Source organism: Apus apus, chromosome 2 (genome assembly GCF_020740795.1).
Source record: "Apus apus isolate bApuApu2 chromosome 2, bApuApu2.pri.cur, whole genome shotgun sequence".
NCBI classification, from domain to species: Eukaryota; Metazoa; Chordata; class Aves; order Apodiformes; family Apodidae; genus Apus; species Apus apus.
Genome location: NC_067283.1, coordinates 7,223,894 through 7,246,900, shown reverse-complemented (window position 1 = coordinate 7,246,900; position 23,007 = coordinate 7,223,894). Strand labels below are relative to the sequence as shown.

At 40.1% G+C, this 23,007-nt stretch overlaps 1 protein-coding gene across 11 annotated transcripts in view; it reads left to right on the top strand.

Moving 5' to 3' along the window:
* KMT2C (lysine methyltransferase 2C) overlaps window positions 1-23,007 on the top strand; it is a 195,650-nt gene that overhangs the window by 48,012 nt on the left and 124,631 nt on the right. For all 11 annotated transcript variants that reach the window (XM_051611813.1, XM_051611821.1, XM_051611823.1 and 8 more), the window contains one exon: window positions 13,050-13,188. In XM_051611813.1, coding sequence (XP_051467773.1) covers window positions 13,050-13,188 — 139 coding nt within the window. The remainder of the gene's footprint in view (window positions 1-13,049; window positions 13,189-23,007) is intronic.

The window sequence follows — 23,007 nt, the reverse complement described above, 5'->3', positions numbered from 1 at the left end:
TAGTGGGAGTGCTTTCATAGTGTTGTTACATAGAAGCTCTTCTGGTTTTGCAAGTCTATATCTAACAAAAGCAAAAGCTCTGAAGCAGTAGCTGCTACTTCTAGAGTATTTGCCAAAGTACAATACTAGTTATTGACCTGTATCTTCAACTAACTGAAGCAGTTTATATACTAAAGGGATAACCGGGGTAACCAAATGTTAATTCTTTCTACTGCTGCTTAGGAAACAGGATAAATCTTGGTTCTTGCTTTTGTAAATGTTTGTTATGATGGTCCCCAAATGCTGCTGTGACCAGAGGGATCTCGTTGTACTGGACCGAGTGTTGTTGTAACAGTTGGAGATTCCTGTGCTGGCAGGCTAGGAGTCTAAAGAGGCAAGCAGATGGGCTAACACACAAAATATACAGACCATGCTGAAGAAGTGTCATCTCTTTGCCAGGCACATGTCTGTAGCCATTTGCCTGTTTTTAACCAGGGACTGAGTATGTGTAGAAGGATTAAGCCTGCCAGGAAGGATGATGCCATGGCCAGTTGGTGGAAGTTTGTCAGTTGGACAGAAATAAGCCTTAAAAATGCATTGAGACAGGAGAGTTTATACATGTAATGAGGTGGCCCTATACATGTAGTGAGCAAAGTGGAAGGAAGCTCAGAGACACTTAACAGCAGCAGCTGCTGGTCAGGGTGGCAACTGCATGGACATGCCAGCTGAGTTAAGGGAGTTGTTGAATTACTCTCAAAGCTGCTAAGCAAAGGAGGTAGAGTTGTGAAGTTCTTAAATACTAGGATCTGTGCTTGATGTAGATTCATATGGAGAACAAGTAGAGGACCTCCAAAGAACCATTTTTGCAGCAACATATTATATAGGCCACAAAGAAATATGGTAGCAGTGGTGAAAGCCATGAAAGAGGAGACAAATTCTCATGTGAATGCAGGATGAGCTTTGTCTGTGTATGCTGGTCTCTTGCTTCTTCCTTGCTTGGTACTGAACAATGTTGAGGCTTTGTACTTGAGACTCTAGGCTTTGGGGAGTGTCATGAGTGTGTAGTCATGACTTGTGTTGAATTTAAGTGCTGTTAATTGTTTGTGGAGGGAGTCCAGATTAAAGCTTAATACAAGGATGCTGCATTTGTTTCATTCTGCCAGTCGTTTTTCTGCTGGTGGTAGTGAACTTGGATGGTCTTTTCCAGCTTCTACAAATAGGTACTTACCAGTTATTAAAGCTGAAAGTGAAAAAGTTGTAGCAGGTGTTTGTAGAACAACAGAGCAGGCGAAAGTTAGGCTAGTTCTAATTGTGTCCTGTATTCCATTTGTTACTTTTCCTATCCCATGTGCTAGAAACAGCCTTATAAAAGGGGATAATAAATGTGATTAGAAGTGGCGAGTTAAAATCTGTATTGTATAATTTGTAAATTTTAAATATGTTTAAAACAAAACCAAACCAAACCAAACCAAAAAGAAATTCAAGGTTAACAACTTCTGGTACATTCTTGTGTAGGAAATTTATTGAAAACTGTATTTTTTTGCTTTACACGTCATTATTAATGAAGTTCCTTGACAGAGACCTGAGAGCAGTTCTTACTTTGGAGGAGAGAGGGACACAGATAATTATTTTTAAGGCCTCAAGAGTGCATCTAGATCAGTCTTTCCATTATCCTTCATCAGAATCATCCTGGCTGTCACAGGGGGGTAATGCTCATTTCTGAAGGTACAGGCAGCAGTGGAGCACTGTGCTGGAGATCCTTATAGACAAAGACACCACGGGATCTGCTGCTGGAAACAATGCACCATCCCTTCAGTGCTGGGCCCAAGCTGTACTCTTAAGTGAAAAGAAGTCAAAATACATAGGTTTGAAATCCCATTTTTACAAGGGGGAACCAGAATAGGCTTGAAGGAGCATTATCATCTTGAGCAGTTTGACAGAGACAGAATTGCAATTACAGTATTTTAGAGGTTGAACACCATGTGACTTCATAGAGGTTTAATCATACTAATTGAAAAGACTGCTTCCTCTACACTTATTTTAAGCAGTTATCTGCATTGGTAATAAAGTGGGAGAGAAGGAGTAATCCCAGTTTGTTGCTCCATGTAAAACTGTGTTAATCCAATTGAAGTGTATTTATGTTTCAGTTTGAGTTTCTGCTTCAACGAAAAAGGGCATTTATTTTGTTTTCCTGCAAATAATGGACTTGCCAACAATTTGCTGTAGTAGCTGGCAAACCAAAACATAATATAGTAATATTACAAAACACAGAATGAGATAATCTGACCATTCAAAAACTCCTGATGTGCAACTTCTGACATATTTTGAGTCAGTACTTCTAGCTTCTTTTCATGTTTGGTTCACATGTTGAGTATAAGCAAGAATTCTTTTACTGTGTGAGGTTTTTGTTGCTTGTTTGTTTGGATTTGGGAGTTTGTTTCTGTTTCTGGAATCTAGCATTTCTCATGCCCTTTTGTGAAACACAACTTCATTAAAATTAGCTAAATCCATGTTATTAATGTTGTATTTGGTGTAATGAGCACTACTTTTAGGGAAGGGAGCAATGCAGGAGAAAGGAGAACTTTCACAGGCCCGGGAAAAGGGCATATCATCCCACTTAGAATAGAGAGTTATTTTCTAGCTGCTGAATCTCTTGTAGGGGAAAAAAAGCAAGGGGGAATGTTGGTGCTAAATATTTCCATTCATAATGTTCACAGAAATGTTTATTAAAAAAATGTGTGTATGTATGTGTGCAGAATTCTTCCTGAAGTGGCTCTTCAGTGATGCTAAGGCACAGCTGCTTTAAGGGCAGTCCAGGAAACAAGTTGGTGCCCTTGACGAAGTTCTGTAATCTCATATGTGGGAAGAGGCAGAGCTGGGCAGGCTGTGTGCTGCTCCCATCGCTTCAGTCTGGGCTCTTCTCCTTGCCAGCTGCAGGGATTCCTGGGGCCTGCCTGTTTTCTGCCAAGTGCCACGTTTGCTTGGGTATAAATGAAGGTAGAATTCCTGAAGATGGAAAGAGAGGGGGATTTGGAATTGGAAAAAGGAAATTTTGGAATTTCAATAAAACAAAACAAAACACAACAATTGTTTGGACCTAAGTCAACTTTTTCCTAAAAGACAGTGCTGGCAATTGCTCCTACTGAATCAATAAACTTTCAGCTTCTCAAACCTCAATGCAGACTCCTTTCCTTTACCCACCAGCCATTACCCTCTTGCTGATTTCTTGGGTCCTCCCTTAGGGACTGTTTTGCTTCTCGGCTTTGTATTGAACTTTCCAGCTGTCCCTTTAATTTTCTTCATTGTGGTTCCTAGCAGTAATGTTGCACTGCTGTTTCTCTATCCAGCTGCTGTTGAGTTTACCCATCCCTCCCATCATTTTAGCAGCAACAGCATCATAGCGTGGTTGAGGTTGGCTGAGACCTCTGGACATCATTCGGTCCAACCCCCTGCTGAAGCAGAGCCACCTAGAGCTGGTTGACCAGGACTATGTCCAGATAGCTTTTAAGTATCTCCAAGGATGGAGACTCCACAACTGCTTCTGGGCCACTTGTGCCAGTGTTCAGGCACTGTTGCAGTAGAAAAGTGTTTGCTGATGTTTAGAGGGAACCTCCTGTGTTTCAGTTTGCATCTATAGCCTCTGGTCCTGTCAAGACCTTCCAGCCATCAACACCTTCCATCTTTCTAGCTATCAGTAAAATACAGTTTGTTGGAGAATGCTGTGTTCTCCTGTAGGAGCCCTTGGGTTGCTCCTCTCCATAAGAATAATTTTCTTCTGGTGAGTGAGTCTCTCTAATGGCCAAAAAAACCTCCCAAAGCACAAAAGTCTGGAGAGCACATGCCTCTGTCTGCACACATATGCAGATATAAAATTGCTAATGTAAAGAAATAAATAATTTAACAAACATCCTGATAAGCTTATTGTAGGTTTGGCGGCCCTTTGCTATTAATGAAGACTTGTCTTCTGCTTCATTTTCCCCAACTTAGTTTCAGCAGTTTTCTGTACATGGTATTTTCTTGATTCTGCATTTAAATGGACTGGAACTGAATTCTCGGTGTTACTTCTTTGATTATTCACTCTTTTTTTTTTTTTTTTTTTTTGAGAACATTTGTAACCCTTCCTGTCTTTGTCTCACATAAAAATGTTGAGATTCAGAGACTGATTTGGGTGAAGTGCAACAAAATAAAGTTATTTTAACTGCTGAGTCTCCTGGGAAACTCGTAGTACATCCATCTGGTCTTCTGTTTATGATCCACACCATGTCAACCAGTTCTTAAAATTAGTACCTAATAACAGACCCTTATCTCCCCATGTTGTCTGGTGGCTTCAGAATTGATAACACGTAAAAGGATCTGTATGATTTTATCAACCTATAGCTCCTTGCCTGTGTTATTGTTAGTAATGTTATTGTCAAACCCAGTGACATTGCCTGGCCAGTTCACTTCTTGTTGGACCACATGATAACTCCTTTGAAGTCTTCCTCTGATCAGCCTCTTTTGTCTTGGGGCAAAGCACAGAACAGGAAACAAACTTCTCAGTGGAGGAAATTTATCTGTGTACAAACTGCCAGAGAATTTTGGACTCATCAGCTTTGAAGCAGCTTGAAAAAACCCTTGTCTAGAGAAAATTTTATTTTCTTCTTAGAGAAGATAGTCACCTTTTGTACCACTATGAGCCATACTGAGCAGAGCCTCACACTAGGACAAGGAAAACACACCTGAGAGCAAGTTCTGATTTGGGTGGATCAATGGCAAAAGCTCTTGCCAACTTGTTAACACCCAAGACCTTTCAAAATCCACTTGGTTCTTTTCAGACAGGTACTTAGGCCTCATCACTGTGTTGCTTATAATTTCTGAAGTGAATGAAAGGAAGAATTGACACCACTGAGGACATTACCTGTAGATTAGATTTGTCCATAAGTATTTGGGACAAAAATGTGCTTAAAAATGTGCTTGCATATGTGTTCAGACAACTAATATTTCTTGTCCTCGTTATTATTATGAGGACTCAGAATATGCCATCTTCCCTTTGCCCTGAAGCCTAACATGGTTGCTGTGTTGTTAGTGACATGATAGTAGAATTTGTGTTGACGTTAGCAGTCAAATATATTGAAATAGTAGCATGTATCTATGATTCTGTGGTTCTATTGTGTGTGCTGCTCTCTTTTCCTCACTGGAAACAGTGCTCTTTTGTGTATGTTTTAGTTCTGTGGATCTCATTTTTAGGTAATGCTGTGTTGAGGCCAACTCTGCAGTTTGATAGAAGAAATCTCAGAGAAATTGAGACCACAGTCCCACCTAATTAAAATAATAGTATAAATGAGATTGGCTTTGGACTCCCATAAGCATCTGTCCTGGTAACCCTTTATTAGGTCAGGTGCAAAAGGAAAGAAGGTAGCTAACTTAAAAAAAACTTATTTAGGATAATTAAAGAGGTACCCGCCTGCAACTGACCATAGAAAATGAAATTGCTCAGTAGTATTGCATGTAAGAGAACGTGCAAGGGAAAATCACCTTGCTAATTTTGTATGAAAAAAATGAGCTGTCACATAGCTGTTGCTACCTGAGCAAGTAGTACTGAAGTTCTTCCAAGATATGCAGGAGTTTGTATAAGTCAAAGAAGGAAATAAAATTCCAAGAATTACTGGCAAGGGGATAAGGGGGGAAAAAAAACATTAGTATGCTTTTTTTGCTGTTGCTTTCTAAACCTGTGGCATGACAGCATAGAATGGTGAGGAATCATGGAATCACAGAAGATCATCAGGTTCCAACCTCCCTGCTATGAGCAGAGACACTTCCCATTAGACCAGGCTGCACAACCGTCATCCAACCTGGCCTTGAATACCTCCAGGGAGGGACCTTCCACAACCTCCCTGGGCAACCTATTCCAGTGCTTTACTATCCTCTTGGTGAAGAATTTCTTTCTGATGTCTAGCCTAAATTTCCCCTCTTTCAGTTTAAAACCATTGCCCCTTGTCCTATCACTGCCCTCTGGTGAAAAGCCCCTCCCCATGTTAAATGCCATGTGCAATTCTGCCTCCCCTTCTCCAAAAGAATGAGCTGCAAGTGGGAAAGTGCAGGAAAGGCCACTGAGTACAAAAAGTAAATAATAGCTTCTGTGAGGGGATCAGTTAAGGTTAAAGACTTCAGCCTGAAATGACAGGACTGGGGAAGAATTTAATAGGGTCCCATAAAAGGATGAGTGGTATGGAGAAAATGAACAGGGAATGAGAATTAATTTTGTTTTGCAGCACAAAAATTAGGTGACATCAGTTCATGTTCAGAGCACAAAAGTAGGTGCCTTTGCACTCAGCATCTATGTAAATTATAGAATTTATTGCTACTGGATGCTTTGGGCATGAAGAATTTACATGGGTTTCAAAAAGACCTGAATGAATTAATGGAAAAATAATCAGATAAGTGCTGTTGAAACTAGGCAGTTCTCCATCATGGATCACTGGGAGCTGGTTATCCATAATATGGTGTCTTGTGTTTAGAATTACCAACATTACAGTTTTAATGGTCCTAAATTGAAAACCTTTTTATTTTATAGCCACTAAATTTGCACGAAGTTATTTTCTTTATAAAATGTATTTAATGAATAGGAGTTTTGTTTGAATGAAAAGTACCAAAATACACACTGTAATGTACAGAACAGAATAACTGCTGCCTTTCTTCTCCCTATAGCAACTGTTGCATCACTGTGATGTCCTTCAGTTAGGAAAAAGTAGATAAGTGGTGGTTTTAAAAGAGAATACAACATGTGGCACTTGCAAAAAAACTAACAAAAAACTTCTGGTGTGGTTGGATGTTTTGTTGTTTATTGTTGTGAATAAAATTTTAAAACGTTGACTTCAGATGAAGTGTCCATGGAGAAATAGTTCTTGCATGTGGTGATTACTGTCACACTCCAACTTCAGTTCTGGTCCCCGCTCTACAAGAAGGATGTGGACAGGCTGGAGAGGGTGCAGAGAGGGGCCACGAGGATGATCAGAGGACTGGAGGACCTGACATATGAGGAGAGGCTGAGAAAACTGGGTTTATTCAGCCTTGAGAAAAGAAGGCTTTGGGGAGACCTTATTACCATGTTCTAGTACTTAAAGGGTGGCTACCGAGAAGATGGAGACTCCCTATTTACAAGGAGTCACATGGAAAAGACAAGAGGTGATGGGCACAAGAGGTACCTTTTTCACCATGAGGGCAGTCAGTCACTGGAATTGTCTCTCAAGGGAAGTGGTAAATTTCCCCACACTGGACAGTTTTTAAGTCTCAGCTGGACACAGTGCTGACCTATCTCGTATAAACTATAGTAGTACCTAGAAAGGTTGGATCAGATGATCCTTGAGGTCCCTTCCAACCTGGCATTCTACGATTCTATGTTTTTTTCCCCCCTTTCTCTGCCACAGTTGTGTTTTCAGCAGGCAAGAACAGATGGCTACAAACTCAGTGCAGCCCAAGTAATAGCAGTAGCTGTTTGCAGCTGTCATCCTCTGTGTGTCTTTCAGTGTGCCTTGCCTTGTCTGGGTGCTGTCCAGAACTGTTGTAGGTGATCTGCACAGGACCAGTTACCAGCATGCCAACTTGTTCCTTTGTGTTCATACATGCTGTACTTATCTATACACACCTGTACATACATCCTGGGGTGCATTAGGAAGAGTGTGGCCAGCAGGTCGAGGGAGGTTCTCCTCCCCCTCTGCTCTGCACTGGTGAGGCCTCACCTGGAGCACTCTCTGCAGTTCTGGGCTCCCCAGCTCAAGTAGGACAAGGGACTACTGGAGAGATTGGCACAGGCCACTCAGGTGATTAACGGGCTGGAGCATCTACCAGATAAAGGTTGAGAGAGCTGGACGTGTTCCTGTGTGATCTGCTCTAGAGGATCCTGCTCTAGCAGGAAGGGGTTGGACTAGGTGATCTCCAGAGGTCCCTTCCAACCCCTGTATCCCCTATTCTGTGATATGAAATTACAGTATGTGAAAGATTTCTGCGTGGAAGTGGTTGCTGTGTGTGGCAGCCTGTGTGTCTCAGACAGTGGCAGAAATGATGTTTCTATTAAATTGTGTCCTGACGAGTAACAGTTATAAAGTCTGACTAATGGAAACTTATTTTTTTTCCTGAGTTGAGACAGTGAGTGAAGCTTGGTAATTATAGTACTAGATGGGCATTTAAAATTCATCATTTGCACTCCCTTGTTAAAATTTCTATTCCAGTTGTTGCTACAGTGTTGCTACTTTGACCTGGTTTCTTTATCTGTGTAAGCTACTAGAAACTGGAGCATTTTGGTGTTGTTTGTACTTCCCTACACCCCAGCGAGGATGTGAAAAACACCTCCCATTAGCTGTTTTCTGATGCAGCACTGCCCCTTCCTTGTGCAAAAATAACAATTGCATCTGCTGGTTAAAAACTTGTTGTTATTCCCTCTTGCTGAACATCACAGTAAGCAACAGTTGAGACCCCTGGAATGTCCCTGCTGTGTTTGGTGATGCTGGTATTTTCCAGCCTGCAATACTCTCTGTTCTTACTGGAAGTTTTAGAAGCTCATGACATTTGCTTTGTTTTCTGTCAAATTAGCAGTAGGTCTCATAGTAGAGACCCATTCAGTAAAGTGGTTAAACAGTCAACTCATTTTATCTAAAGAGCACTAGAATATTTACTTTGTTTTTGACAGCTCTATTGATATTTCCCCCCACCCAGTGTCACTATATACTGAATATTATAGGATTTTAAAGGAGATTTTTTTTTTTTTTGGTAGAAGAACTCTTACAGTGTTTTCAGTTTTTGACTTGGCAAGTAGCTTCTAACTTAAAAAACAAAACACCCCAAAATCTTTTGGATATGGTGGTGTCTTCTCTTTGCCTGGTTGCTATAGCAGAGCCCACACATAAATCTCCTCATCTTGCTGTAGTTTTACTCTTGCAATGGTTGCAGAATAGCATCTTACAATTACTAAAATAAATAAAAAGTATTGTTTGTAACAAAAGAACATTTTTGATCTTTAGTCAGTGTTGCTCCATCACTCTTGCTTCATCACATACCCAGAGAACTCTGTGATCATGTAATAAAGTTCCAGCCATCCCCAATCTCTCCTTCCCACACACATGCATGTGAGGGTCTACAGGGGAACCATGGACACAGATGGGCTCACAAAAACTTGGGCCTCCAACTGTGAGTTTGCATGTCCCATGGATGTTTCTTACATGGGGGAGGTTTCTAAGGCATCTGAAGATAGAGCAGGAAAGGGGGAAATTATCAGCACAAGTGTCTACGTAAGACATATAAGTAAGGAGACCACCTAGTATTAGGAAGGTGGGTAACCCACGTCATCAGCTGAGAATGGTGTGTGGTGTTTGTTATTGAGTCTTCGTTCTGCTCTAGGAAGAGGAATAAAAATAATAATGAAAAGAAGAGGTTTTTGTATGCTAAACATATGGAAACTTTGTAGAGTTTTTTTTCCACATTTGAAAAATTATAAATCACTTCTTAAATACTGCAAAACCTAAGGTTATCTTGTCAACCCAGAGCCCAATGTATACATCTTACTTAGGCAAATGTGATGAAAGTGTTAAGTAAGAGAAACTTAATACATGTGCTGTATATCTTATCAATCCCAGTGATCCCCTATCTGTGTTAGGCCTTTTTTTGTTGTTTTGCTGCTATTTATATCTCTATCCTTGAAGATGCTCAAAAGCTGTCTGGCACAATCCCAGACAACCAGCTCTGAGTGGTCCTGCTTGAGCAGGGGGCTGGACAGGTTGGCCTCCAGGATGCTCTCCAGCCTCAATTGTGCTGTGATTCTGTGAATGTTACCCAGGTTGTAAAGTGTATGGAAGTGTTGCCCTTTATGGTGTCCCAAGTGGATAGGAACCTTACTCCTACTTTTGGGGATTTCCTTTAACCTTGATAAGAAAAGAAGACCTTTCAGTCCTTTGTCCTGAGCAGTTAGGTGGGGAAGAACTATTGATGTAACTGTCCTCAAAAAGTAATGCTTTTAATGCTGTGTTTCCTAGTATTTTCCTAATGTTTTAGTAAAGAATAGTGACATAAAAAACCTCAAACAACTTACAGACATTTGAGAATTGCACAATTAGCTTTATTAATTTTTAGTTCCTTCACAAACGCATCATACATGGGTATGGCTTTCATTGTGACAGAAACAGTCGTGAAAATAGGATGTAAAGTAAAACTTCATACATGAATCTGCAAATCAGCTTCACATTTTTTAATCATTCGTAGTTCCCTTCTTCCCAGAAGCTTCAAAGTAGGATGCCAAAACCAAGTCTGATGAACGTTCATTAAATAGAGTGAAAAGCAGTTAATGTAGACGCCAGATGCTTCCAAAATAATCTCTGAGGCAGCAGTGTGAGGGTATCTACTGTCCCTTTGCCGTGCTGGTGCTGGACTCCCATCTCCTGGGAGTTTGACTCATGAAATGTGTTACTTCCTTAATCTTATTCTGGAGAACTTTAACAAAGTTGAAGTATGGCACACACAGCTAACATAAATTCTATTATCATTCTGTTTGGTGAGCACCATGTTTTCAGCCTTCCAACAGCATATTGAGACACAGTTTGGTTTATTGCAGAGACAGCAGTTGAGATGTTGTTTGTCTCATTTAGTATAATTTGGGTCCCTTCTTTCGTAGGGAAGCAAACAGCAGGGGGGAAAGCACCATAAGGATGTAAGCTCGTATAGTCCTTGTGTGTCGTGAAACAATCTGTGTCTTCTCTCACAGTCCAGAGTTCTTGAGAATGAGTTAGTGCCCTTGAACTTCCCTTTCCAGTGTAATGGTGCCCATTAATGTATAATGAGATGAGTGCTGGCAAAAAGTAAATGGCTTTTGCTTACTTGGAAGTTTCTACAGGCACACAGTAAAGCAGAGTTCCATTTCCAAAGTTTAACTGGGTTAATGAAAGTCACCAAGATGGATCAGACCAAGGCTACGTTTTCTGGTGGTCTTCCTTGAGGACTTAATCTGCAGTTGTCCTGGGCTGTGCTGTGGGTTTTGTTTTTAGCAGTTTGGCGTCTGTCTGGCTTACAGGTGTTTATGTTTTGTGCTCTTCATGAGGCTGTACTTAATAATTTCAGGGTTACTTGCACAAAATTAGCCTTGAGATGCAACATACTTTGAAAACTCACTAGGATCCATCACGAATGGCTCTGCTGGATACTGCCTGTTACAGGAATCCTTGTCTGGGAATGATTGCAGGGATTGTTTGTTCAGACATACCAAAAACTAAGGGTGTAGGGTTTTGGTTTGTTTTGTTTTCAGCACAGAGCCATTTACTATTACAAGAGATTATTCCCAGCAGTATATTTAGTGTCAAATGATTGTCTAGCTTTTTCTTTTTTTTTTTTTTTTAATCTTTTTTCAGGATAAGTTGGTGGACTGGGTTTAACAGAAGCCATTTGTCTTTCAGACAGGTAGTAATGTTTTGATGTTTCAGAGGTCCAAAAACATTTCAGATGTATGTTACTGAGTAGTTTAACTGAAATAGGTGAAGCAATTCCACTTTACACCAGCTCAAATAAGTGTCTGGCACACCCAGGCAGGAACAGGAATGTCTTTACTCTTTTATTTTCTTTTTTAATTCTGTGATTTTCTTCAGTATGTTTCCAGAATGCCTTCATCGAGGTTTTAAACATTATACATTGTCTTTCTAAATGAGCCCACTAGGTTAAATAATAATTTTACTTCAATCTCTGTACATCAGTCAAAGATTTCTCCTTTGCCGTGTGCTCAAGCAGGCGCCTTATTTCAGTATTGCAGACAAAGCTGTGCAGTTCTATGTTCTGAGGATTTTCCTCTCTTTTATTGTACTTTTACAAATAAGATTAAAGGTTGTAGAAGGTTCTGTGCATGCCTATCCATGTTTCAGATTCTTCTAACCATCCATTTCTCCACTCGAGACATTTACCCTTTGTGGTAGTTGATAAGATTTTGACATGTTGTGTATGATTATTTTTTTTTTTTTAATCTTCTGCTTAAATTCTTCAAATATTCTGATGCTTAACTCTGTAACTGGAGTCCTTTGAAAAAGCTGTATGTATTGGGCACTTAGCTCAAACAAAGCCAGGTTCACCAACAGTTCTTGGAGGTGTATGACCCAGGCTCAGGTCCTTTGTCCGGCTCTCCTGTGGGGACAAATGCAGCTGTTGTGGACACTGATAAGAGGCAGCAGTGTCTTAAGCTGGATATGCCCAAGAAGATCTGCCAGAATCCTAATATTTCTATGTTATTTGAGTTTCAAAAATCGTTGTATGGAGGAATGCAGAAATGCCAAATGTCCTTGTCCCTCTGCACTCGGAGCAGCACGTTGCTGTGTCCTCTGGGCAGATCTGAGTCAGTGTGAAGGAGAGAACCAAGGAGGAAAGGGATTTAAGTTGCACAGACAGTGGCAACTTGGTTTCAGATTTCTGAGCAGAAACAGACTTTCTAGGCAAATAGTAATGTTGTCAGCTGTAGGTGTATATCTTTCTGTCTCACAACTAATCTGAATTAAAAGGATGCTGCAAAAATTGCTTGTAACCCTACAGTTCAGAATGAAGCTCAAGCTGGCATAAAGTGTGTCCTTCCTTCCTTCACCTCCTCAACCCTATGTTAGTGTAGTCAGGAATTAACTAGTTAAGAGAACTGATCAAAGTTAAAGCTGATTTGAGAGGGGAAGAAGGTTTATTATAGTGTGCTGGCCCTGATTGTTTATTCAGGGATGATGGAGCAGGAGCACAAGAGGAGAGGAGCTGTAGGAGATTGAGATTGTCTAAAACTGGAACCAACCATATGGAAAGATTGTCTTTGAACAATGTTCCCTCTGCCCATTCCCCATTACTTACTGAACATCTTTAGTTCACAGTGGTGTGCTGTGGTATGGAAATAACTTATAAGCATTCCATTTCATTTTTTAGCTAGGTGTGAAGGATAATAGTTTCTACTTCTTCAATTTCGTTGTGTCTGTGAGTGTAGTTACAGCCATTAATTTGTCTATAAATGAAACATAACCTTTGCAGCTTACAGCTGTTTTTGTAGTAAAAATAAATAAAATAATAAGTGAATGCTATTCTTACTTTTTAAACAGAAGTCAAAGAGCAGTCTGCAGAAGAGGATGCCCAAACAGAAGTGGACAGCACCAAGCAGCTAACACCAGTCCTTCAGCGCTCGGTATCCGAGGAGTCTGCAAGCTCCACTGCCTCCGTGGGTGTGGAAGCTAAAACCAGGTTAGTGAATGAGGAGGCAGGTGCTGAGTCAGGGGCAGGGCTGGGAGTCGGGTGCTGGGGTGCAGAGGGCTCAGGGTGCAGGCTTCAGATGTGCTACTGGGGCTTTGAAGTGCTAGCAACAGCGGCCTGTGCTTGGGACTGATGGCTTAATTGGCATCAAGGGAGGTCAAGGTGAAAAGCACATTCCTGGAGTGTTATCATCAGACTACACTGGTAAACCCTTGAGTTACAGTGTATTATCTGTTTAAATTAGAACAGGCTTAAGTGATATGAGAAAAAATGTGATTACTGAAGCTTTCCTACTGAGAAAGTGATGTATTAGCAAATCCATATCTGAAGTTTCAGCTTGTATGCCTGTATTTTCAGGATAAAGGAAAGCAAATCTCTTGTCATTTCATAGAATCATAGAATGTTTTGGGTTGGAAGGCTGGAATTTCTGCTGTGTTCTTCCTTATTTCAGAATTTATAATACAGAAAACAAAGTTTGTATTTTAAAACTTTTTTCACTAGAATCATGGAATCATAGAATGGTTAAGGTTGGAAGGGACCTTAAAGATCATCAGGTTCCAACCTCCCTGCTATAAGCAAGGACACCTTCCACTAGACCAGGCTGCACAAGCCTCATCCAACCTGGCCTTGAACACCTCCAGGGAGGGGGCTTTCACAACCTCCCTGGGCAACCTATTCCAGTGCCTCAGTACCCTTATGGTGAAGAATTTCTTCCTGATGTCTAATACTATTTTTATCAATATAAATTGCCAAAAGGCAGTGAAAGTATTAATTACATTATTTGAGGGAAACCAGAGCACACTGTGATCACTGCTGAAACAGTATCACAGAATTTTATCAGAGCTTCTCTGCTGAAGGCCTGATAACAGATGTTAATCCAGTAGCAGGTCTCTTCTGCTGTAGAGATTGCTGTTCCCAGTTACCAGGTGTAATTCTGCTTTTGACAGACTTGGAGAGGATAGTTCTCATCATTTCACTTCCTTCCAATCTGACACAGAGCATATTTTTTCCATGCACAAAAAATGACTTCATCTACTTGCTGCATATGTAATTTCTGTGGTTTGCATGCTCACAAGCTTACTAGGTTCCAAGAGATACTTTCCTTCTTACAGAGAATTACAATTAATTAAATTTTGTGTGTATACCTGAATGAAATACACCGAATTTTCTGTTCTTAATGGAATTTTCTAAAGCTAGTACTAAATTGCAGTAAATATGTAGAGCAACTTGAACTGAACAGCTGTTTTGGTTCTTTATTTGACCTTGTTATGGATCATTTGCAAAAGTTTTAGTGCTGTTTCATCCACTCTCAGTTCTTCTCAAGGTTACCTTCTTGCTTTTATCATGAGTAGTTAATTACAGCACTTACTCTGGCCATAAACTTGTTTCTTAGGAGCTAGACACCAGTCATCCAAAAAAACCTTCTGCATGGTTCTGGACCAGCCTTTACTTGCCCTCAACTTACTCTTTCTGCCAACTGAAAGTGTGGACTTCAGATTGAAAGGCTATTATAGGCCTATTGCTCTGGCTGATCAAAGCATTGAAAAGCCAAGTACTATTAATTTGTAATTAAAATAACTGTGGTCAGACCCTGTCTCTAACATTTTGGAAGGAAATGCATTAAGGAGGTGTGAAACAGTTAATTGGGAGTCAGACTCCAGGTCATTTTTGTTCCAGATTTAGGTGCAGAATTGGTTTTAGTTGCAGAAGTCATTGATATCTTCATGACAATGGGAGGGAAAAATAGCTTGGGTGGGAGGGGAGGGGTTAGCACTGTGTCTTGAAGCCTAGCAGAAGAAAGCCTCTTCTCATCTGGTACCTTCTGGATCAATTGTCTGTGTCATTGTCTGCAGTGTGCTGACACCCACTGAGCCCTGCAGGGGTAGGAGGACTGGATCCTGGGTGGTTTGATTCCATTCTCTTAGGAGAAAATATAACGTGTGAAGTAACACACACTGATAATGTTTGATTGTGTAATGGTGGGTGGAAATGTATCAAAATTTAGGATAAGGTGTAATTCCGCACAGGCTCTAAACGTGTAACTCAGTGAAGTAGTTTTGAAGCTGACTTCCAAGTTAATCATACCCATCAGCTTAATCTCTTCTTTTTTTTTTTGAAAGATTTTGTTTTTATTTTTATAGTAACTTAATCCAATGGAAAAATTTATATATTTTGAAATAAATGTAGGCATGTGAGATACAGGCGAATTGTGGAAGTATATTATGACAGTGCAGAAATTGCCTAGAATACAGGAAAGAACCAAAGCCTCCACCAGAAGTTGATGCAGTAGTAGGTGGAGCTACTTTTGCATCACTTTTTTTTCAGAGCTGAGTGTAAGATAATTCTGAGTTTCTGTCTTTGATAGTGCAGATAAAGGAGTTAGAGAAGCAGAGGATGTGGGGCATGAAATGAAGTCTTTTAAATGAAATAAATAATTTGGTATTGAAAAATAGCTATTTGAACATAGTAGGATATGTCAGAACTAGGATAGGGCTTTCAGTAGCTGAGAGATTAGCCAGAGCTTGACTTGTGTGTCTTTTTTCTCTGGATCCCTTCTGAGACTCAGACTAAATGAAGAACATTCAAGAAGACCATCCAAGAGAGAAGATGGTCAATGTTGAAATCTTTCTGAAGCAGGATATGGGAGTCCAAGAGAAACTCTTCACTGCAAATAGGATTGGGCAGGTGTTTAGAATTAGTGCTCAGAAAGCAATATGCTGTAAACCCTTAAAATAAATACTATCTAAGATATACTGGGGCAGGGAGGCTGAAAAGGGCGAGGCATGTGTGTGTGTGAGCTCAGAAGCAGTGAGTGAATTATTGACCACATGTGGGGAGGGGCAATAACGTCAAGCAAAGATAAACTATCAAGCCTGGCAGTGGTGAAAGTAACGCTGCCAGCTCTTATATATCATGAGTGTCATGGATTTTGGAGCCTTTTCCTTTGGTTGTTCCCTTTTTCTTTTCGTAAGCCTTGTGAGAAGCTTCTGTCAGCCCAGGACTTATGGCTGAGTGGAATCCAGCTTCTTCCAAAGGAATCTGCTCCCTTGGTTTGTGCTGCCTGCAGAGAGCAGGGGAAGTGCAGCCCATGAGGCAGGCAAGCAGCCAGAAACAAGCTGCGACTTACAGCAGAGCCCACTTCTACCTTCCTCCTCTCTTTCCCACATTGTCAGCTCCAAGCATTAAAATCGAACAAGAATGGCCTAGAAAACACAATTTCATCAAAGAACAAAACACCTTTTGATTGATTTTATTTTCCATCTACTTTCGGAGATGGTAAATTGCATTAATTGCACATTTTCGGTCTTTTTGCCATAATCACAAAGACAGGGCATTCTTAAAATAAATAAGTTGAAGCTGAGATTTTCACACAGCTTTTTTTGATTTTGGTACTTTGGTCTGCTAAATATCTGTTCTTGTGAGACTGTTGCTAAAGCTACAAAAAGACCCCAACCCTGGCAACACACCTTCCTGCTTTCCTGCTTCACTTGTAATTGGAAAAAGCACATAATTTTCATTCCAGAACAATTGCACCATTCCCCCATATTTTGTTGCTGCTGCAAAGATCAAATTTGTAGTTTGGAGAGGGAGGGTTGAAGGTTTTTTTTTCCTCAAAAAGAAGTGGTTCATGAACATGTGGTTGATTTGTGAACAAAGAAAATTATGAGAAAGTAGTAGTGAACTTCTTTATATTTATTCCTTGTATATTTTTCTCTCTTTTTTTTTTAATCTTCAGAGAAAGTGCATTACAAAACTTGCAACACTCAGAGCAACACTCACTGGAACAAGAAAATTGTGGAGTGGTAGTGAGATTAGGACAGAGTAACACTGCAGTGATGGAAGGAGAAGCTAGATCTTCAGTAGGCAGGAGTTAGATAAAATATTTAATATTAAAAATGTGTTTAAAATTGTAAAGTTGCCAGAATCAATACAGAGTCTTCTCTCATTTATTCCAAATGTCACCTTTTCTGTTTGGTTTTTGTTTATTTGTTTTGGTTTTGTTTGGGTTTTTTTTGTTTTTTTTTTCACGTCAGATTTCTTTGTCAGACTCATCTTTTTTCATGTTTCTGATGACTCATCATATTCCCATTTTCTTTACTTCTCTAACCCTGGTCTCTGCTTATCAGTTCTAATAATTGTTTCAGTGTCCACTTGGTTGCAGTTTCTTCTTTTTTGGCTATTTGCTTGATCTGCATTTTCCACCCCTCTGTCTCCAGTGGCTCCCCAACAGGTGTTTGTGACATGGTATTTCTTTTCACCCCTTTCTCCATGTTCTTTTTCCATTTTCTTGCCAGCTGAGGCTGTTTTCTCTTCCTGCTTCCTTTGGCTTTCTGTGATCTGTATTATTCCCCACAGTCAATTGTCCTGTTACCCCATCACCTTCCATTTCCCTCGCATAGGAAGCCCTCTGTCCTGCCCTGTCCCTTCCTTCATTTCCATTTTACAGCTGATTGAAGGTGCAGGCAGTTTAAATAGCAAAATCTGGACTCACAGCATCAAGCTGTAGCTGCAGAGATGATCACTGTGAGCGTCTCTAACCTTTGCTGGAAGGATGATTGTTCATGGGGGAAGAATGGTCCATATGGAGTCTTCCACATAGGGATTCAGAGAGAATAGAGGATGCCAATGCTTTGCTTGGGCACATGTGATCTACTTGGTAAGGTTAGAAGCATTTGGAGGAACAAGTTTGGACTAATTTTCATAGGGTTACGGAAAATGTATAGTAACTTCAAAAATGAATATTAGTAAAACTTTAAAATCTTCACAGAACAGCAGAAAGATTGACCAGAGATTTGGAGTAGCTTTCAGTTAAGTCTTCCAGGACCGTTTAGTCTGTAAAGAGACTGAGGGAGGAAGATGGGAAGCTTCAAAATCATAGGTGGCATGGGGAGGGTGGCTGTGTCTTGACCATTCAGTTTCTTTTAATGCAGGACATGGAGGTTTGCAAAATAAAATAAAACTTGTAAGGGCCAGATGTAAAATAAAAGGAGGTGATTCTTTGCACAGCAGGCAGCTGTCCAGAGTGACATGGAAATCCTTGCCAAAGGATTGCTGAAAATTTATATGAGTTCAAGAGCAAACTGAGCAAGTTCATGAATAGAATTATTGAATATACAGGAATCGCAGCTGATACAGGGAGGTTCTGAGCTGATAAAAGTACTGGGAGGCACGGGTTGTATCATATGCTTGCCCTGCTCTTCAGCATCACCTGTGCCTCTGCTTAACCACCTTCTTACACTGACCACACAGGGCCAGGTGGGCTTTTTCTCTCAACCAGCACAATTTGCTTCCCAAGGAAAAGCACAGCATTTGAATGATGCAGAACAGCATGGTTAGTGTGGTTTTCCATTCCCTTAGGAAGCTTTCTTGAAAAACCGGTATTTAAAGGCAACTTGTTGTATGTTAAATTTCAGTGATTTTCAGGTCTTAAGACCCAATTTAGTGTGCACATGAAGTTGCCTCCTAAGAGGTGCTGCCACGTCTGTGAGGTTTCTGTGGGTTTTGGTGTGATCTACGTTGATTTCCCAAGAGGGGGAATTTGGCTTAAACAGACAATACTTTCTGGGCACACTGAAGATACGCATCACCATCCTATTAATTTGTTCACTCACAGGTTAAGTCACCTCTGAAAATAGTGTGAAGTATCGTCCATCAGGTGTGCTCACAGTTACAGTCTATATGGGACTTTTGCTTGTGGGAGCAAGTCAGTTCAGTAGACATTAAAGAATGATTTCTAGATGGACTTGGAGTAGACCTCTAAATTCACTTTATTCAGCACTGGTGTTCTGGTAACCCCTGCTGTCTTCAGGGTTTGTGAAATCCTGACTGAGCTTTTAACATTTGTTTAAAACTGATACATATTGATGGTGAATAAGAGCCTATTTTAATACTTTTCAAATTTTAAAATGTCAGTTAAATGTGTTCCTTTGGTGGTTGTGTTTAGAGGGTAATGTTTCCTTTCTTTCAAATGAGAAGAGCATCTTTAAATTGGTTATATGGCTGTAGAACTCCAGCTATGCTGGTTTGGAAAAATTGGAAAGGTATCATTGTCTAAGGCAGTTTAGTTGCTTTGTGTAAACTCAAAGTTTTAAAATTCTGCACCTTAAGTTCATATGAACTCTTTCCCTCCTTTTTTTTTAAAGGAATCGTGCTACACAAGTTAAATACTCATTTCAAAACTGTGTGATAGTCTCAAACCACTTTAAAATTTCAAGTTGTTCTGTGATTTAGTTCCTTATTGGAAGGAGAACACTTTGTATGTCAAACACTTAAATATAGCTTGCAGCTGAGAACTTCTGCATCTTTCTGTTTGTGCTATCTCCATGTTGCACTTCTCATCCTTCTCTACCCTTGGTATCAATCATTCAGCAGGGTGATTTATTGGGTTGTTAACCCTGTATCAATGTGAAGTTGTTATGATCTCCTAATGAGTCCTCCTCAGGAGTTTCCTTTCGAGCAGCTTCATTATCAAGGTTCAGGTATTTATAGGATATTTACATGGAGCTAAACAGTTTAACCTAAAGTCTTGAGTTTTAGAGTAACTTCATCTCTGTGAATATCTCACATATATTAGAACTCACACTGATGCAGACCTCTGGTATTGTTTCCAGCCAGAAATATTTTTTTTCTTCATTTAAAATGCAGCTTGTGGGTCTTCATTTGAATTTGCATAAGTGATATAGTGGTACATCTTCACTAAGGAGAAAAACAATTTACTCTTTAAATAACACAACATAAAACAAGCATGAAGACAAACTAGTTTGAGTGTTAGCACAATTTGGCATAGCTAAATAAATAGTAGGTGCCCTGTAGTGTTTAATTTAGCCTTTAAACATATGTTAGAACTACTAACAGGGTTAGATGAATGAAGAATTTTCAAGGCCAGTTCTCATCAGTCTGCTTTGGTAATCAGGACAAATGATGCTCTTACGTTCTCTTTTGCTCCCAAATATTCCATTTCATTGCACAGAGCTTAATGTTAATTGTGAAATATAGATGTTAAAAACATTTTGCATTTCTGTACCAACTTTGCCAACACAACCCAAAGTTTTATGTTTCTCAGTTCCACCTTTCAAAAAAAATGCTGAAATGTGTGTGAAAAAGGCATCCTGAAGGCATTTCCAGACTGAGGAAAATTATTGCTTAATTTCTTTAAAAACAAACTCATAGCAAAAATCAAATTATACCTTCTTCACCTTCTTTTTAACCCCAAGTGTGAACAAAATGGATCTTTATGCTTTCCAATTTATTTTTTTAACTTTAGTGCAATTGTTATCATAGCAAATAACAGTACTGATCATCTGTAACTTTGTATTTAATGTGAAGGCAATGGTTATAGCTAGTGGATCTTACTGGAATTGCCATGCCTTGGCTTTTCTTAGATATAATCCATGGCCTTTTCCTGTTTAAACAGAAACAACCACTTCTGCTTTTAATGAGACTGATTGAAAAGGTGAATGTGCAGTGAAACTTCTTTGACAATTGGTGTCCCACAGTAGGCTGGAAGGGATTTGACAAAACATAAGAGGAGATTATCTCTTGAGCTGAATTAGTTCACGTTTCTCCTGCTCTTGGCAGCTTCTCTTCAGCTCTGTAGGATGCTTGGATTCCCCTGTACGTATTTTCCTGAAAGTTGAAGGACCTTTAACACCTCTCTGCAGAGCAGGCAGCTGCAGGATTTTCTTTAGTTCACCTCCTTCACCATTTAGTACTAAAGGGGTTGTGTAACTTCAAGCTTACCCATAGACATGCTCAACCTAAGCCACTTGCTGTCTTCCTTGGCATTCAGCTGTACAGGGATCCTGGTGATACAGAGGGAACTTTTTCCTTTGAAAAGGAGGAAGAGAAATTTATTCCCCCAGCCTGAATACAAAGAGTTGCAGGTTGATAGCAGTGACCCATATCATTGCAGATCATCAAGCCTTCTACTCAGGTATAAAAAATTGGCATGAGAGTGAGAGTTCACATCTGATAGTGTTGAGGGTCACACTAACTCACGTGGATCAGTCTGAAGTTCTCCACCAGCTGCAGTGCACGTTACTCGTGCAGACATAAGTGCAATCTGTGAGATACAGGACACTGCACAAACAAAACATTTAATTAAGTCAGTCTGCACATCTGCTTATTGTCAAAGAGCCTTGGCTGACACAGGATACCCCTGTGCCATTTCCTAGCTCAGAAGGATCCAGGAAGGGGTTCTGCTGACTCTTGGGAGTATAACTACTGTGGCACTTGGTGTGCTGGAAATGTTGGTAATACTGATGGTCAGCCTCAATTCTGTTAAAAAAAGTTTTGGGGACTGTCAGTTTTACCTTAATTCTCCAATGGAATATTTACAAGCGAGCCAGAAGTTTCTTCTTCACTGGTTGTAATTTAATATTGTGCAACTAGTTGCCCAATATTGCATGTGTTGAAATGAGCTCCTTTCAACGGGAAAGTCTGTGTTTTAGGGTGAGTTCTAATGACTCTGTGTCATCAGTCAAGTAGAGGAAATAGTGACTGTTCCTCTCCCTCCAGGATTAACTGGTTGGAGGGCATTTAATTTTCCTTTGTTGGGATGTGGGCTGGGGAGAATTGTAGCAGCTTTAGATTCTTGTCAGGAGGTTGAGTAAATTCTGTGTAAGGAAGAGGCACTGGTCAGACAACTCAATGAAATAAAAACTTGTAGAAGAAAATGGCTGTGCCGGAATGCTGAGCTTGACATGTTTCTTGCTAGAAGGGGCATCTTTCTAACAAGATCCAAGTTGGGATCCAAGTCTGGCTTGGTAGGAACAGACATAAGCTTCAGACATTAGCCTTATTGCTTCTTACTGCAGTTCCTAAACTCTGGTTTAAACCTGTCTCATTTGTTCTGAACATTATTTTTTTTTCTGCCTCGTATTTAAATTTGTGTGCATACAGAAATACTTTGGGATGAGGTGGGTTGGATAAGCACCTACTAGTCATAAACCAGTTGAGAATTTTAAAATCTCTCTGAAGAGGTAGCATTTGTTCTGGGAAAACTTAGGAAGCTGAAGTTATGAATGATGATGAATTTATATTTTGGGTTAGAGCATCATAGGTGTATCTTAAATGCAGTATTGGTGAGCTTTCTCTTTTATTTCCTTAGCAGCTCATAAAAAGACACATGACAAAGCTCTTGCTCATTATCCCATTCTGAATTAGCCAGTTCTAAAAATATGCTAATTATGATAACAGATCTAGGGTTTGATCTTAAGAGTTGCCAGTATCTCAATTTCCTTATCTTCGATATGAGAGTTCTTCTTGCATCACAGATTTTGATCCCCTAATTGCATATTGACATATGGAAAGTAGATTTATAAGTACTTCTGCAATCCTCAGATGATAGGAATAAAAAAGCGTTACCTTCTGCCTGTACAGACATAAGTTAAAATATTTACTGAGTGCTTAAACCTAAAAGGCAAACGTGATGGCACTGGCTACTTTGTACTGCATGGCAGATCAGCAGCGTGACACATTGGGAAGCAGAGGCCCATGGCTTTCCTGTGGATAGTCTCCAACATCCAGATGTCAGGCTGCTACTGGTTGTTTACTGGTATCTGGGTGCCTGATACATTTGAAGCCCCTTTTCTTACCCTCCCTTTAAAGCATTAAGTCCTTTTTTCCCCATTTTATAATTCTTCCTCCCCATCTGAGCCCTACAGTCTCTTGGCTGTTGTCTGGGAATGTTCTGCTGCTCCTGTCTTTTACTTTTGCGTCTGTGTGTTCACAGACCTTTAGCAAAGGGTTCCCCCAACCCCCTCCTCACGGTGACTGCTCAAGCACTTGCTTCAGCTGCCATTCCAGCTT